The sequence below is a fragment of the Saccharomyces cerevisiae genome, chromosome IV, assembly GCF_000146045.2.
Source record: "Saccharomyces cerevisiae S288C chromosome IV, complete sequence".
NCBI lineage: Eukaryota > Fungi > Ascomycota > Saccharomycetes > Saccharomycetales > Saccharomycetaceae > Saccharomyces > Saccharomyces cerevisiae.
The window spans coordinates 454,765-471,852 of record NC_001136.10 but is presented as its reverse complement, the minus strand read 5'-3'; the positions used below and the strand labels follow the sequence as shown (position 1 = coordinate 471,852).

At 38.4% G+C, this 17,088-nt stretch overlaps 8 protein-coding genes across 8 annotated transcripts, besides 1 other annotated feature; 3 read left to right on the top strand and 5 right to left on the bottom strand.

Annotated features, from left to right (window-relative positions):
- Positions 1 to 1,428: 1,428 nt before the first annotated feature.
- Positions 1,429 to 5,934, bottom strand: SNQ2 (ATP-binding cassette transporter SNQ2; the record flags this gene model as incomplete). The annotated part of the gene is made up of 1 exon (NM_001180319.1): positions 1,429 to 5,934. The coding sequence occupies one exon, from the start codon at positions 5,932 to 5,934 to the stop codon at positions 1,429 to 1,431; it is 4,506 nt and encodes a 1,501-aa protein (NP_010294.1).
- Positions 5,935 to 6,469: 535 nt separating this feature from the next.
- On the top strand, positions 6,470 to 6,802 carry YDR010C (uncharacterized protein; the record flags this gene model as incomplete). Its single annotated transcript, NM_001348808.1, has 1 exon — positions 6,470 to 6,802. One exon carries the CDS (start codon positions 6,470 to 6,472, stop codon positions 6,800 to 6,802), a length of 333 nt encoding a protein of 110 aa, NP_001335754.1.
- Positions 6,803 to 6,856: 54 nt separating this feature from the next.
- Positions 6,857 to 8,419, bottom strand: GAL3 (transcriptional regulator GAL3; the record flags this gene model as incomplete). Its single annotated transcript, NM_001180317.1, has 1 exon — positions 6,857 to 8,419. One exon carries the CDS (start codon positions 8,417 to 8,419, stop codon positions 6,857 to 6,859), a length of 1,563 nt encoding a protein of 520 aa, NP_010292.1.
- An 811-nt stretch (positions 8,420 to 9,230) lies between these two features.
- Positions 9,231 to 9,286: an origin of replication (ARS1; Early-firing autonomously replicating sequence; highly efficient chromosomal replicator active in nearly every cell cycle).
- Positions 9,287 to 9,336: 50 nt separating this feature from the next.
- TRP1 (phosphoribosylanthranilate isomerase TRP1) lies at positions 9,337 to 10,011 on the bottom strand (the record flags this gene model as incomplete). The annotated part of the gene is made up of 1 exon (NM_001180315.3): positions 9,337 to 10,011. One exon carries the CDS (start codon positions 10,009 to 10,011, stop codon positions 9,337 to 9,339), a length of 675 nt encoding a protein of 224 aa, NP_010290.3.
- A 594-nt stretch (positions 10,012 to 10,605) lies between these two features.
- SOK1 (Sok1p) lies at positions 10,606 to 13,311 on the top strand (the record flags this gene model as incomplete). The annotated part of the gene is made up of 1 exon (NM_001180314.3): positions 10,606 to 13,311. The coding sequence occupies one exon, from the start codon at positions 10,606 to 10,608 to the stop codon at positions 13,309 to 13,311; it is 2,706 nt and encodes a 901-aa protein (NP_010289.3).
- Positions 13,312 to 13,749: 438 nt separating this feature from the next.
- On the top strand, positions 13,750 to 15,017 carry MAF1 (RNA polymerase III-inhibiting protein MAF1; the record flags this gene model as incomplete). The annotated part of the gene is made up of 2 exons (NM_001180313.1): positions 13,750 to 13,755; positions 13,836 to 15,017. The coding sequence occupies 2 exons, from the start codon at positions 13,750 to 13,752 to the stop codon at positions 15,015 to 15,017; spliced, it is 1,188 nt and encodes a 395-aa protein (NP_010288.1).
- Positions 15,018 to 15,269: 252 nt separating this feature from the next.
- Positions 15,270 to 16,652, bottom strand: RAD57 (putative DNA-dependent ATPase RAD57; the record flags this gene model as incomplete). Its single annotated transcript, NM_001180312.1, has 1 exon — positions 15,270 to 16,652. The coding sequence occupies one exon, from the start codon at positions 16,650 to 16,652 to the stop codon at positions 15,270 to 15,272; it is 1,383 nt and encodes a 460-aa protein (NP_010287.1).
- Positions 16,653 to 16,948: 296 nt separating this feature from the next.
- Positions 16,949 to 17,071, bottom strand: YDR003W-A (uncharacterized protein; the record flags this gene model as incomplete). Its single annotated transcript, NM_001184646.3, has 1 exon — positions 16,949 to 17,071. One exon carries the CDS (start codon positions 17,069 to 17,071, stop codon positions 16,949 to 16,951), a length of 123 nt encoding a protein of 40 aa, NP_878061.3.
- Between the last annotated feature and the right edge of the window lie 17 nt (positions 17,072 to 17,088).

Here is a 17,088-nt window from a genome sequence, read left to right as displayed (position 1 = left end):
TATTATTGGTATATACCCTAGTAAATGACTATGAATATGTAAGCGATTGCTGATAGGAAAGAAATATTATTTTCAATAATAATAGTAGTGTAACGTATTCATGATCTTCATGAAAACTTTTCCAGAGTACTTGAAAAAAAAAAAATGTTAAAAAAATTGCGTCTGCGCGATGCTTTCGTAAATAATTATATTTCTAACGGAATAGACAATTCATGCCTTCAGTGCAGTTCTTAGCAATATGCGCAGTTGTTTTATAATTCAGATACGCTGAGGAAAGCGCTTCTAAATTGTTATTTTCCCATTTGTTCCAATCTATCAAAACTAACGTTATCTATATTCAAAAATTCCTGTAAGATGAATACCGTTACGATAAATAAGGCAGGACTTACGGAACATGTAGGGTCCGGATAAGGGTTGCTTTATTGCGAAATGTTCTTATAGTGCAACCCTTAATAGAGTTATGAAAACTTTTCATAAAACAGAAAATTTTTATCACTCTTTTCAACCAAGCTGTCGAATGAACTATGCAGAAAAAAAGAATAATAAAAAATTACAATTTGGTAATTGGGAGAGGTCGCTGCATGCACTTCTTAAGACAAAAATAAGTTTACTCATTTTCTAAGTTGGTCAGCTGTAATCTATCGTGGTCATTTCTTGTTCTCACTTCTTTCGAATATTATTTCTGAAAAATACTGCTGCAATATAGTATATGTTGTTCAATCACAAAGCTCCAGGGTATGACTTGCCACAATAGTGATTTGCAAATATAAGCAGACATTAGTGGGCAAGTTAACCGTTTAGCAACACTATTGTTTCTACTGGATGTCTTTCCTTTGAGTAATATAGAATGACCTTCCTAAATAGAATAAGACACAGAAACTGTGGTATGGAGGCTGTTGTTTTCCTGTGTCCAATTTTTTTATTTTCTTTTGTCTAAAGAAGGGACAGGACAGGTAAGGGTTGACAGGCCAGATAATTTACCAAGTTTTGTTAATCATATGAAAGGGATATAAAAATGAAACAAAATAGAAAAAATGTAGAAACACTAAATTTGAAGTTCAATTTTGGTGACCAGTTTGAGGAGCCTCAGTTTTTTTGTCTTATTCTTTTCGTTTAGCTTGTACTTGCAACACCTTGCTTAGATCGTAATCCAATATTTTGAGTCGAAACCCAAGGGTAAAATAAACTTTTTTACTCAACAAGACTTGACTTTTGAAAACTACGAGAGTTATACACAATGTAACTATTAACATGGTAATACAAGACTTTTTTTTTGTATCTATTATAAACTATACTTATTGTTAATTATATGAATGTCAGTATAAAAGTGAAACGAGATGTACTCGTGTCTTCTTCTATAGTGTAAAATGAGAATTAAGAATTAAAGGCAGATGAATGCACAAAATGTTAAGTTATCTGAAGCCCACATTACTGCTTCTTTTTCCTTATGTTTTTAATTTTATTGAGTATAGATACGGGGCTTAGGAAGGAAGATTGTCTTACATGGAAGAGGTAATACACACAAACCATAGCAATGATATTGAAGAAAATGTAAATCCAAAATATTCCAAAATTTCTCCACAAGTAGCTATACTTAGAGCTGATATGTGTCAAATAATTATCTCCAACTTCGTAAATACAGTATGCACAATCTGACGTAGCATCAGGATTTTCGATGTAACCAGTAGCTTTTTCCAAAAAGGGTTTCATGTACTCTCCACACGTTGAGCCGTTTGGTGGGTTGAAGTAGTTTAGTTCTTTCTTTTTGCATACGACTGGTTTTTTGTGCAGCATAATTCCGACCAGATTCTGAACAAAATATGTGTATGGGGAAGCCTTCCACATGAATGTCCAGAAGCCAGGCATCAATGAGACAGGTTGTGTAACACCACAGAAAGAAAGCATAAATGACAGACACAAACCTAAGATAACATTAGCGGATGGAAGGTTCGGTGACATATATAGGATCATTAAGCCAAGACCAACATAGTATAACTGGAACATAATGCAGTAATTCAAAAAGTACACCGCAGATCTTGACGCTTCGAAGAAGATTCTTAATGGAAAATACGATGAGACAAAGAAAATTGTCGAAAAAAATAAATGATAGGGAAGTTCGCTCAAGTACTGAGTGATCAACACCAGCGACCAGTGAAACATGTTAGATTGGGATTCCCTAACTTCAAAAAGTTCTCTGGAGGCAATAGCACGTCCTTGGATTTGGTTCATTGCAGGAGCAGACAAGATAATAGAGATAAATGCCGCGAACATCGCATTTTGTAAGCCGACATAACTTTTACCAACATTGAAAAATGTGAAACCAATATACAGACCACCAACCAGCATTAGCATCATCTTTGACATGATGTAATTCAGACTTCTCCAAAATGAAGTAGAGGTTCTGATTAAAACATATCTGAACTGGTAAGCATAAGAAGTAGCATATTTGGAAGGTTTGTCTCCAACTTCGGATTTAGTTTCTTGTTTCGATAAATCATTTATTAAATCCTGTACTTTTTCTTTTGTTTGTTCAAACTCGACAGAGTTCAACCATTTTTCGTGCCAGTCTTCTTTGACGGATGCTGTGGCACCGGCACCAATAGCCTCTAAAATATATTCAGCAGGATTTTCACTAGAATCACATTTTCTTGCCCCATTCCTTTCAAAGTAGTTCAAAATGGTGGCAGAGTTCTTACCAATATCTCCGAAATAAACAGTTTGTCCACCCTTCCTCAAAAGTAGTAATCTATCAAACTCTTCGAACAGAGTAGCTGAAGGTTGATGGATCGTACAAAGAATGGATTGGCCAGCTTTTGATAACTTTCTTAATAATTGAATAATGGCCCATGAAGATTGAGAATCCAAACCTGATGTAGGTTCATCGAGGAATAATAATAAGTCTGGTTTGGCGACTAGTTCAACACCAATAGACAGCTTCTTTCTCTGTTCAACGTTTAAACCACAACCAACCTCACCAACAAGGGCTTCCGCATACTCTTCCATTCCCAAAACTCTGATGATTTTTTCCACATAATCCATTTTTTCAGAATCAGGCAAATGCTGAGGGCGACGCATACGAGCAGAAAACTGCAACGATTCCCTAACAGTTAACTCTGCGATATGTATATCCTGTTGTTGTACATAACCTGTACGCCTTTCGAAACTCGCATCAATGGGACGTCCATTGACAAGCATATCACCAGTAATGATACCGACATTTCTTTGAGCAAGAGTATTTAACAAAGTTGTTTTACCAGCACCTGACTCTCCCATCAAGGCCGTCATGGTACCTGGAATACAATAACCTGAAACATTATCCAAAAGCATTCTCTTACCGCCTTCATATGGAATAGTAAAGCATACGTCCTTCCAAATGAAAACACCTTTGGCTTCTAAATCATCAAATACTTCATCATTTGCGCCGCTACTTTCACTGGAGAATTGCTCTTTGGCATCTATATCATTGACATTGTCTGGAGATTCTTCATCTGCATGTGCGATAAATCTTTTTGATCCTTTCTTGAAGATAAGAGCATCACCACCACCTTTCACAGGCCTCTTATATTCTGTGAATATCACTTTCAAAACAACATAACCCAGTAAAAAGCACCACAAGATACCAAAGTTTCTCCACGTGTGCTTATAAACGTACTGAAATTGATTTTTAAGGTAGTCATCACCAAGCACATAAGACTGACCTGGTTTCGAACCAACAAAAGCACATACTTTGTAGTCATCGGATAAATTATCATAGTCTCCTCCACTGGGTACTAGAGTGTTAGCACAATCCATATGCCTACCGTGAAATTCGGCATTTAACATCGACTCGAAGGCGTACCTGATAGGTAGTACGTACGATATCCATTTAAACCATGGATGCATCGAAGGCAATTGGATCATATAGGTAGAGTACATTGAGATAGACATCATCAGAATACCCGAGATAGAGTTAGCTTGAGAAAGAGTGTCACATACTGAAGAAACCATCTCAAATAAACCATTGATCGCCTCTGAACACATGGTTAAGAACAAATAGATGGTAAAAAATGATCCCGCTGTTCTGTGCAACCCAGATAGGAAGAATAAAATGATAAAGAAACAGGTCAAACCAATCATTCTGAAGGGGAAAGATGCCAGAGTGGAGCCAATTGCCTCAGCTGAAGGATGATACAAAGAATAGCCCTTGTGCTTTTGTAAGATTGGCCTATGTTCAAAAGAAATATTCGCCAGTCCCATCAAAGAATAATATAGTAGCGCAAAATACAACACACCACCTCTTGAAAAAGCACCGGAAGTGGATGAAGGGGTATTGTAAAATAATGATCCAGTAATAAAAGATTGAATTATTGCAGAGCAGACATTGATGACTGTATAACTCTTGTTACCGTAAATTCTTTGGAACCCACGTTGGGTACACAGTTTAACTTGTTCCCAATATGACACTGTATAATAAGACTTCTTTCTCGTATATTTGGATTTCTCTTGAGCCATCGATTCGTCATAAACTTCTTTAGTCTTTTCGGTATTGACCTTCTCTTTATAAGCAGCGATATCTTTTTTCATTTGAGCAAACTCTGGAGAATTTAACCAATATGTTTCGAATTCCTCAGCGGTTCTTGGTACTTTATTTTCATAACCTGGCTTGATCAGATGGAATCCATTTGGATCAGTCAACGCGGTTAAAAATTCAGCTGTTGCTTGCCTTGGAGGACACAAATAACCCATTTTTGCGAAATAAGGTTTTGCCTCGTGGATCAAACCAAAATAAATTTGCTTACCAGAATAAAGGACAGTGACTTTATCAAATGTTTCGTAAATGTTTTCACTTGCCTGATAAATTGTAACAAAAGCGGTTGATTTCAATAAGTTTGTCATAATACGGATGGCTTTTGCGTATTCTAAGGCCGTAGACGCATCCAAACCTCTAGTGGCATTATCCCAACAGTAAATGGAACCTTTGGCTGCCAAAGCCTCGGCAATGGAAACACGCTTACGTTCACCACCAGATACACCTCTAACGAAATCGTTACCAACTTTGGTATTATAGGTATGCCTTAGACCGAAAATGGTTGCATATAAATCTCTTCTGGATGCAATGTATTCCTTTTTGGAAACGTTATTGACTCTGAGAGCAGGCGTTTTGCAGGCAATAGCGAAATCCAAAGTTTGCTTAACTGTTAAATAAGGGAAATGAACATCCAACTCACCATTGTAAATAACATCTGCTTTATATCGTTTCATCATTTCTTCTTGGGGAATACCATCATATGCTACTTCACCGGAAACACCACCGGCAAACTGATCTATTTCACCAGCTGTTACTTTTAAAAAGGAGGAACAACCAGCACCAGGCCTTCCAAGAACCAAAATCATTTCACCCGCTTCTGCCAGGGCATTGACATTGCTTATGATCTGTCTCATCTTTTGATGCCTCTTAGCCTTAATACCTTTAAAGATGGTCAACGGTAAACAAAGAATGTTACCAAAGGTAGCACCTTCTAGGGCACTCGCATCCACACCTTTAGCGCTTACGTCCTCTATGGTAACACCAGCCTTGCGGATATGGATGCCTTGCTCATCAGCGTCTCTTACAAAACTTTCAAAGATGGCATGGGCATCGAACCCATCGTCACTATCTGAATCCATATTAAAGGCACCGCTTCTCGTTGTATGACGGGATAGTGCATCTGCAAATGACTCCACTTTAGATACGACATCTGGCGCCATTTCAGACACAGTGGCACTAATCTGGCTCGCAGTGTCTCTTGCAGGTCCTGTCAGCATTTTTGTTAGTTTATCCGCCGGGGTATCGCTCTGCTCATCTTTGTCATGGGTTATGCCCGTAAATGATTCTTCTGAAGCTGCAAAAGAAGCGCTTGAGCTTCTAGCGACAGCATTATGAGAGCTATCTTGCGTGCTTTTGATATTGCTCATTGAATTCTCTTTACGTATTTTGGTAGCTGTGTTATTCTATCCACTTTTTTACTGCTTTCGGTCTTCGATATAGTTTTTCTTTTTTTATGTCTCTGCGGGTACGTCCGCTATACCTTCGTTTTCTCAGGGAGCTTGAACTCTAATCAATGGAAGGAGAAAATAATCAATGTTGAAGACGATGGATGCACTGAGAATGTAATGCACTGGTGATATAGTAACTCCTATATCCTACAGTGAGCTTTTTTTTTTTTGACCTCGCAACACTTCAACTTGAAAAACAAAAGATACAAATACACTAGGTTCGTATATATTGTTTTCGTTAGGTATTTATTTATCTACAAGCATATACAAGCATAAAAAGTGGTGAGGCGATAGCGGTGAGGGAGGGGCACTACTCATCATTTGTTTTATATGTTGATGTTGCGTAGTCACTATTAGTAATACCAATACCCAGCGGGGTTGCAGGGAATACAATGGAAAGACCTAAAGAAAATAGAAAACGGATTTAAACGGAAATGGGCGGACATTTAGTCATATGTGCGCGGAACCAGACGACTGGGAAAGGATCGAAAGGCATCCGCGGAAACTTAAAATAGCTCCGCGGATGCTAGATTTCTACGAGTCATACATAGTCTGGCGTGAAGGTAATTTTTTTTTATGTCTCCGTTCTTTTCCAAATGGGGTGATCCGTGGAGGGCGGTGCTTCTTTCGCGCCACTTCCTTGCCGTGGAAAAATGTGTACGGTTACCATGGTCACATAACCTCTGTGTGCGGAGCCACTCTGACTCGCATCAACCGGGCTATGGTTGCATCGGATGCTGGAATGGGTTCTATTGGACTCACCAACTTGTTTCTTTATAGAGTGTAAGAGGTATGAGTAAACTTTTAATATTTAAAGGTTGTTCCAAGAAGGTGTTTAGTGTTATTGTTCGTACAAACAAGTACCCAAGGCAGGCTTCGAAACTATAATTGCGTCTTTTAGTTCTTCATCTGTGAGATCCGGATATCTTACATTGTAGAATTTTTCGATTAGTGCTTTTCGTACCTGTTCCACGTTCCCATTAGCGCCACTAGGAACAAGGTGGATAGTGCAACCGCCCCAACCAGCGCCAGTGAGACGGGAGCCGAAAGAACCATTTGCTAGGGCAATCGAGCATATTTGATTGGTTTCTATGCACGAACATTCATAAAGTTTATCACAAGAGGCCTGGGACTCATTCATTAGTCGGCCAAAATCTGTAAAGAAATCTTCGTCCGTGTGAAAAGTGGCACTTGTCATCATTTTTAAAGCCTTAAGCACCCTTAAGGATTCGGAGTAAACGTGTTTAGCTCTTTGATATAGTTTCAAGACTTGGAAGCGGACGGGAAAAGTTGTCAGGTAATCTCTAGTGAACTCCTCACGTGAACAGTTTAGCGCCGTAGAGGCTTCATGTACAGTGAATCCGCTCTTTTTCCTCGAGAAAGATTCTTCTACCAATTGTAGCATCTTGAGTAAACGTTCAATACCAGTTCCGATATCTCCATTCCATGGTTGGGCTTGGTTTTCGTATCTGGCGTAGTAAGCATCCATAAAATCTCTTAGATTCCCTCTTTCTGAGTTAGAATTGTCCTTGTGAGATGGTAAGGCCACGCTGTATCTGGTCGCCAAGGCGTTGGCAGCAACTGTTACCTCTATTACTCTTAAATTGTAATTTGTAGGAGCAGTTTCGAATTTATTAGACTTTACAAGAGTATTGGCGATGACGAAACTGATTTCATGATTTTTCAATTGAGGAAACTTGAAAGGTGTGGCCTTTAGTTTTGGCCTAAACTCTACGTATAGAGCATGATCTTCTTCCCCATAAACAGACGTTGCTTGATCCATACCACCATTATTGACTCCAACATAGTGCTCAGCAACCGCTGTGATGCGGGTCAAGTCTTTTTTGGAAATATCAAAATTTTTTCCCATATTGGCTCTAATTGTGGCTAGTGCTGCCGCGCAAGTAAATGCAGATGAGAGTCCACCACCAGTAGGAATATCGCTCTGGCAAAAGATCTGCGCACCTACTAAGGGTGTATTATTAAATCTTTCCGGAGCAATTTTTTTCAAGTATGAATGTGCCACATGTAGTCCGCATTTAAAGTAATTCGACCATTCCGACACAGACGGATCTATGGCCATGTAGGAACCATCTAAAGGCAGATCAAACTTTCGCTGAGCAAATTTAGGGTCCGCATTTGTTAAGGTAATGGATGGATTTTTTTCGTCTAAAATTTTAACTGCGCAAAGCATATCCACATCAATGGCTAATGGCAAAACTGAAAAATCGCAATAATCTATATGCTCACCAATCAGATTTACTCTGCCAGGAGACCTAGCGATAAAATCAGGTTTGACATGGTATGTTTGGAAAAATGCATCTACAACCGCTAAATGTTTTTGTTCGAAAGACCTTGGTAAATCTCTGACCGGAGAACTGAATATTGGAACGTTTGTATTCATACTATGTGTTGCCCTACCTTTTTACTTTTATTTTCTCTTTTTGCACTCCTGATTCCGCTAATAGGAAGTATGAATACCTGGGGTTGTCAATGTGGTAACAAAGGTGTTGCCTCACTTGTCGCTTATGATGATTATATACGTTTCAGTAAAAATTTTACTGCCTATGTGTTGCAGGCGGTCAATCAATTGCATAAAAGACCGTGTGATGGCTTGGCATGGCGATTTCATTCTTTCAAGAATTCCACATGTTAAAATAGTGAAGGAGCATGTTCGGCACACAGTGGACCGAACGTGGGGTAAGTGCACTAGGGTCCGGTTAAACGGATCTCGCATTGATGAGGCAACGCTAATTATCAACATATAGATTGTTATCTATCTGCATGAACACGAAATCTTTACTTGACGACTTGAGGCTGATGGTGTTTATGCAAAGAAACCACTGTGTTTAATATGTGTCACTGTTTGATATTACTGTCAGCGTAGAAGATAATAGTAAAAGCGGTTAATAAGTGTATTTGAGATAAGTGTGATAAAGTTTTTACAGCGAAAAGACGATAAATACAAGAAAATGATTACGAGGATACGGAGAGAGGTATGTACATGTGTATTTATATACTAAGCTGCCGGCGGTTGTTTGCAAGACCGAGAAAAGGCTAGCAAGAATCGGGTCATTGTAGCGTATGCGCCTGTGAACATTCTCTTCAACAAGTTTGATTCCATTGCGGTGAAATGGTAAAAGTCAACCCCCTGCGATGTATATTTTCCTGTACAATCAATCAAAAAGCCAAATGATTTAGCATTATCTTTACATCTTGTTATTTTACAGATTTTATGTTTAGATCTTTTATGCTTGCTTTTCAAAAGGCCTGCAGGCAAGTGCACAAACAATACTTAAATAAATACTACTCAGTAATAACCTATTTCTTAGCATTTTTGACGAAATTTGCTATTTTGTTAGAGTCTTTTACACCATTTGTCTCCACACCTCCGCTTACATCAACACCAATAACGCCATTTAATCTAAGCGCATCACCAACATTTTCTGGCGTCAGTCCACCAGCTAACATAAAATGTAAGCTTTCGGGGCTCTCTTGCCTTCCAACCCAGTCAGAAATCGAGTTCCAATCCAAAAGTTCACCTGTCCCACCTGCTTCTGAATCAAACAAGGGAATAAACGAATGAGGTTTCTGTGAAGCTGCACTGAGTAGTATGTTGCAGTCTTTTGGAAATACGAGTCTTTTAATAACTGGCAAACCGAGGAACTCTTGGTATTCTTGCCACGACTCATCTCCATGCAGTTGGACGATATCAATGCCGTAATCATTGACCAGAGCCAAAACATCCTCCTTAGGTTGATTACGAAACACGCCAACCAAGTATTTCGGAGTGCCTGAACTATTTTTATATGCTTTTACAAGACTTGAAATTTTCCTTGCAATAACCGGGTCAATTGTTCTCTTTCTATTGGGCACACATATAATACCCAGCAAGTCAGCATCGGAATCTAGAGCACATTCTGCGGCCTCTGTGCTCTGCAAGCCGCAAACTTTCACCAATGGACCAGAACTACCTGTGAAATTAATAACAGACATACTCCAAGCTGCCTTTGTGTGCTTAATCACGTATACTCACGTGCTCAATAGTCACCAATGCCCTCCCTCTTGGCCCTCTCCTTTTCTTTTTTCGACCGAATTCTTAATCGGCAAAAAAAGAAAAGCTCCGGATCAAGATTGTACGTAAGGTGACAAGCTATTTTTCAATAAAGAATATCTTCCACTACTGCCATCTGGCGTCATAACTGCAAAGTACACATATATTACGATGCTGTTCTATTAAATGCTTCCTATATTATATATATAGTAATGTCGTTAACCGTTGATTTTTACTGATTGGTCTCTGCCGTGCGGGTGAGCGGCGCGTCCAGACGGGCGGGTGCACGTTTCTTTTTCTGACCATTTCCCTGTCAGCTCTTTTAGATCGGGGCTGCCGTTTGAAAAGTTTTATCATCGCCAGACATGCCATAAGGAATATCTCCACCGCCTCTAACTGTCCCTAACTCGGTCTCTTTCTTATAACTACCATTACTCAGTGTTGAGAGATTGGTAGAAATATACGCGTATACGTTCATTCAAGACTTATTTTCAGCCAGTAATATTCCCTACTCCTCTTCCGTTTTCAGAATAGAGATGGACCAGCCAAGGACCCATTCAGGACCCACGACGGCCAGCAATCCTGCCCCCAGCTCCACCAACTCGTCATCTGCTCCCAGCGCGACTAATTCAAAGCAGGAAAGATCCTCTTCGTCACTGTCCAAACCTTCGTCAGTGGTTCCTTCAAAGGATTCACCAGATGGTGACGCTATTGCTAAGACTCAAGCAGCCGCTTTAAAAAACGACATGAAATCTGGTGATACCAGTACATTAGATGGGTCATCTCAAAATATAATTCCAAACAGAGCCTCAATGCAAAAATATATTGACCAGTCATCAGATCTGCTGTCGAGGAGCTCCGGCGTAATAACGCCCTCCATGTCTTTGAATGCAAGCACTAACGCCACTAACAACGATAGCAGTGGCAATTCAGCTAATAGTAGTGATTTGAAGATCCCTATAGACAGGGACAATACTATATTCAAGACGTTCGACACCAAGACTGGTCAATTCTTGAAAAACGATGATAATGAAGAAGAAATAAGGAGGAACAATAAAGTTGATTCGATACCCCCAAAGAATATTTATACTAATATCAACAATCCATCTCCCTCCCCACCACCGTCGTCAAAGCAACCACCGTCTGCATCCGCGCCGCAATTGCCACCAGCAACGGAACCACACAAAGAACAAGCAGCACAACAACAGCCACCAGGAAATGCTTCTAACTTTTTAAGGATCTTTTCAAATAAAAAAATGAGGTCGCATTCCGTACCCACTATTTTGCATTCTTCTTTAAGAAAATTATCATCCCACAATCAATACTATCGTAATCAAAATATTCTTTTAAATCATCCAACTCCTTCCGGCATATCAAAGAAAAAATTTTCTAGAAACCATCATCAACCATATTTGCATTCTAATAATCCTCTCAGTTCAAACCCTCTTTCATTAAAGCGCGCAATTTTTTTAAATCAACAAATATCAGGTAACGCAAGCACTAACGCTAATAATGACAACATTAATAATTCCACTGCCACTTCAATGACAAATCAAAGCTTCCTATCAAGCTCAAACTTTGACTTAACTTTGGAAGATAGAATAAACTACATAAAGGCTACTCCAACGCCTGTTCCATTTCCTCCTATAAATTTGCAGGGCTTAAAAGAGATTGACTTACAGGAAATTCTGAAAAACCCACAACTAAGACATGATATAATATTCGACCCGCTACTACAATTCAGGCCAAATCTTGATGGCGAAAGAGGGAATAAAAAAAGACAATTGGCGAATATCTATTGGAATGATGTTCAAAATGAAATTTATGTTTACTCTAAGAGGCCTGAAATATTCCAATATAACAGGTCAAGACTAGTCCCACTTTTTGACACTTTAAGGGATGTATTGTTAACGATAGTCCCACAAAAAGAGTCTCCGATGATAAATAATGTACTGGACACAGAATTGAACATTCAAGAACTATTGAAAGGTTCTCTGATAATGTCTAACTTGTCAGGCTGGTTGGCTGATTTATTTAAACATCATTGTGCCCCCATGAGGGACCCATGGGTGGATAAAATGAGCAACAAATTTAAAGAAGCTGAAAGAGACTCTTCTTTAACAAGGTTAATAGAAGGTTTAAGGTTGGTTTTTCAAATTTTGGAAACAATGAAATTGGATATTGCCAATCATCAAATAAGAATACTAAGGCCAGCTCTGTTAAGTAATGCTGTAGAATTTGAGAAACAGTATTTCAACACTCTTATAGCCTCTAAAAGGGTGAATTTAAATACTTCCCTACTTTGGTTTGATAAAAAATTCAACGAAAATGTTACCGCTGGCCTTGTTAGAAATCCAAGTTCTATCACTATCCCTGATGTCTACAATATTTGCATTAGAAGTATAATTAACCTATTGTCATGTAGGAAGATGGTGAGAGAGTACCCAACTCCGCTTTCTTTTGATCATGCAAGATTGATCCTTTTGCGTGCCGATATACGTCAAATTGTTTGTATTTTAGTTTGCCGTTTACTTTTCCAACAATTGGTGGCCAACGATCCTTCAATGGATAAAGCTACAAAGGAATATGTTATTCATACATACTCAACTAAAAGGCTGAAGAATGAAATTATCAGCATTATAACAGATGAACACGGCAATTGTAGGTGGACTAAAAACACAATGTCTATTGCTGTTCATCTTTGCAAAGTTATTGACGATCTTCACAGGGAGTACGACAACAATGGTAGTTGTGAACAAGCCAGAAGGCCTCAATTGCCTTCATTAGACAACTCAAAAATAACCTTTGCTAAATCTTGGTTATCTAAGCAAACTCAACCCCTCAGTGAAGTTTATGGTGTCCTAGAAAATAGAGTATTCAAATCACTAGAGGACGCTATCTTCAACAGGTCCGAGTGCACAATTGATGGACGCGTTAAACAAGACTTTGTGTACCTCTACAACACAAACAATGGCAACGTAGGTAGCACTAACACTTTGAGTACTACTACAGATACTGCTAGCGTTAAAATCAGCCCGTCTTTGATGTCTCCTTCTAAAACCTCCACCACCACACCTACTGGCAATGCGATTGCATCCAGAGGTTTATTCGCAGCAACAGAGCTGGAGGAATTCGAGAATGTTTATCGCCACTTATATGCATTAATCAACCTTCATTGGTCCGTATTCGGTCCTCATTATATCGAAATGTTAGGAGATAAAGTTAATAAAAAAGGAATATAACTATTATCGGTAATGGAGGAAAAAAAAATTTTTTTACCATTTCTTTATGTAACTTCATATATCATTTTTAAAGCGTACATTTCTTATAATTTCACTTCTTAAATGCAGTCACATATTTACTGCTATCAGACAAAGTAAAGCGTCGCTAATTACTTGCCTCCACGAGTTGCTTGTCAATCAGGGGCGCTTCATCTCGCCAGCGAAAGCGCGTTGTCCATCTTATTTAACAAGAGAAAAAAAAGATAATTCAACTTAAAAAGAACGTGCTATCAGCTATATAAAATGTAGACACATTATGTATCAGTGTTTCTTTAGCAATGCGAAAAATATAGGCTTAGTGTCATTTACTTAAAGTTTAGAAACTCTGCACACTTCACCAAGAACAAGTTTAACCGCTCATTACTCCAAACGGATTTTTTTGCCTAAAGAATCACGACAATGAAAGTATGTTATCACTCTAAAACTGCCATGCTCTTTATTCGAAATTACTAACATTGTACCTGAACCCTCCTTTTCTTCCTTAGTTTATTGATGAGCTAGATATAGAGAGAGTGAATCAAACTCTCAATTTCGAGACAAATGACTGTAAAATCGTGGGCAGTTGCGATATTTTCACAACAAAGGCGGTTGCATCAGATAGAAAATTATATAAAACTATTGATCAGCATTTGGATACTATTTTACAGGAAAATGAGAATTACAATGCTACCCTTCAGCAACAGCTAGCTGCTCCCGAAACAAACCAATCACCCTGCTCGTCGCCATTTTATTCTAATAGGAGGGATAGCAACTCTTTTTGGGAGCAAAAGAGAAGAATATCTTTTAGTGAATACAATAGCAATAATAACACTAACAACAGTAATGGCAATAGCAGTAATAACAATAACTATTCTGGACCTAATGGTTCTTCTCCAGCAACTTTTCCCAAAAGTGCCAAGCTAAATGACCAAAATTTAAAAGAATTAGTCTCGAATTACGATTCTGGCTCTATGAGCTCATCGTCTCTTGATTCTTCTTCTAAGAATGATGAGAGGATAAGAAGAAGGAGCAGTAGCAGTATTAGCAGTTTCAAAAGTGGTAAATCATCGAACAATAATTACAGTTCTGGTACAGCAACCAACAATGTTAACAAAAGAAGAAAATCTTCGATAAACGAAAGGCCAAGCAATTTAAGTTTGGGTCCGTTTGGTCCCATAAACGAACCGTCAAGCCGCAAAATATTTGCTTATCTGATTGCTATCCTCAACGCTTCTTATCCTGACCATGATTTTTCATCGGTTGAGCCAACGGATTTTGTCAAAACATCATTGAAAACTTTTATTTCCAAATTTGAAAACACCTTATATTCTCTTGGTAGACAACCAGAGGAATGGGTCTGGGAGGTAATTAATTCTCACATGACTCTTTCTGATTGCGTCCTTTTTCAATATTCACCTTCAAACTCTTTTTTGGAAGATGAGCCTGGCTATCTTTGGAATCTTATAGGTTTTCTTTACAACAGGAAAAGGAAAAGAGTGGCTTACCTTTACTTGATTTGCTCGCGTCTAAATTCGAGTACAGGCGAAGTGGAAGATGCCTTGGCAAAAAAACCTCAGGGAAAGCTTATAATAGATGATGGCTCAAATGAATACGAAGGAGAATACGATTTCACTTATGATGAGAATGTAATAGATGATAAATCAGATCAAGAAGAATCCCTACAGTAGTTTTAAACTTTAATTTGTGAATTTTCCTTGTCTTACACCTATAATCGTTAAAAACAGTCCCTTTATGTCTACTATTGTAAGTTTCTATTTTTAAAAAAATACCCTTTTCAACTATGTACCTTTATGACAATATTATATTTACTAATTGAACACTTTAGCGAGGATTGAATAATGTGCGCTACTATATAAAAAGACTGCCTTCATCATATATTACTGCAAAGCTCTTAGTTTCTTTCGAATACGGAACTTCAATCAGGCTGTTTCTATTCCTCGCTTAGTAATTTGATATGCAATTTGACCAGGCTTAGCGAATGTGGAATATACCACTTTCATTGTCCTCTTAACTTGCCAGAAGCTTGCCGAATCACCTCCCTTATAAAGATGAGCTTCACCTCTTTGAATTATTGTTGAAGCCTTGAAAGATTTTTGAAGTAATATTCGTGTTGAAACGTGATTGGACCAAGTCAAACCGAGATTGGGGACACGATAGTCAAATTTCCGTTTCTTACTTTGTCGACTGATAGGACTTGATGAATTTCGCTCAACGGTTTTATTCTCAATTATGGGTGGTTTCTTTTTTGAAAAAAAATCATAATTCCGGTCATTTACAGTGCTCATAACTCTCTCGATTAGCATATAATCTTCATCGTCTGATAGAATTTCATCGTTATTGGAACTTGCTCCAAGCAGCGAATTCATCTGCCGATAAAGAATGGTTGAGTTCTTCCAGCCAACTAGCCACCCTAGCTGATAATCATAATCAGTTACATATGTCCTATGTGCCACTGGACTGTTAGCCAGTGGTTTATCCCCAACTTGATTAGCCACCACAACGGATAATGAATAATCGTGGGCCAGTATTTGGAGCTTCTCTGCCATCCTATCCAGATAGTTTTTATTTTCTTGGGATTCTCTGAAGGACTTGTTCTGAAGCTCCACCCTCAAATGATGAGAAATCGAATCTATTATCACCAATTTTATTGAACCCTTAGATCTCTCTAATAAAATAGGCAACTGAACATTGATTATGTGTTCCTGATTTATTAGGTCGTTACAGCTGACGGTGAAAATATTTGATTGTGTAATACCTAGTTTTTCATAAGCCGGCCTAGACGATAGCATACTTTCCAATCTCTGAGTTGGTAAATCGCCCTCAGTGGTAATATATACACATTTGCCGCCAAGCCCTCCCGCAGGTTCGGAAAGTTGGACACTTAACGCCAACTGCATAAGTAATTGAGATTTACCAGTAGAGCTCTCTCCGAATATTTCTGTAATGCCATGCGTGAATATGCCTCCACCTAATAATTCATCCATAGCTACATCAGCAGTCGTGAAACACTCAGGACCGTTATCTGGGCTGATAGAGTTTTTTTCACAGATTTCTAAGTACTTTTCATTATATTCATGAACAAGCAATTGCTGAAATCTGAAAACCTCATTTATCGACCTTTGTATTAGCCTTGCCAATTCCTTCGGAGTGAGTGTTAAAAAATCTACGACGCAGACACCATTTTGCCTTACTGCATCCAAAAGATATGAAAATTCTTCATCATAAAGGAGTTTACTTTCCGGTAATTCATCGTAAAGGTCCATATACGTATTGTCAAATTTTATTGATAAGGCCCTAGGCATGAATTTACACACTTTGAAAAATGGTGAATTCCCAGTGGTTGTTCATCATTTTCATTTTTTGAATTCAACGCGAAAAAGCCGAAGATTAACCGGCATCTGAATTCTCATGTTACTTAGAGGATAATGTGTGAGAAGAAATAGGTAAAGGAAGAATATATTTATAATATATAGGCAATTAGACTAATCAAAATCACCGTCCGTATAAATCGTTGAATGGCTTTTCCGTGGACCGAGTCGAAAGCGTTCCGATGAATTGACTGTTCTGGACGTCGATACTACCAGCTCTCAAACCTAAATCAATAGTATGTTCCTACTATAATACACAACTCGGAATAATCGCGACTTTCAAAGAAACGAAAACTTCTGTACTTCTTTTTTTTTTCAGCACTCTTATAACTATTTTCTATACCGCAAGTCATGCGATAATAAATTCATT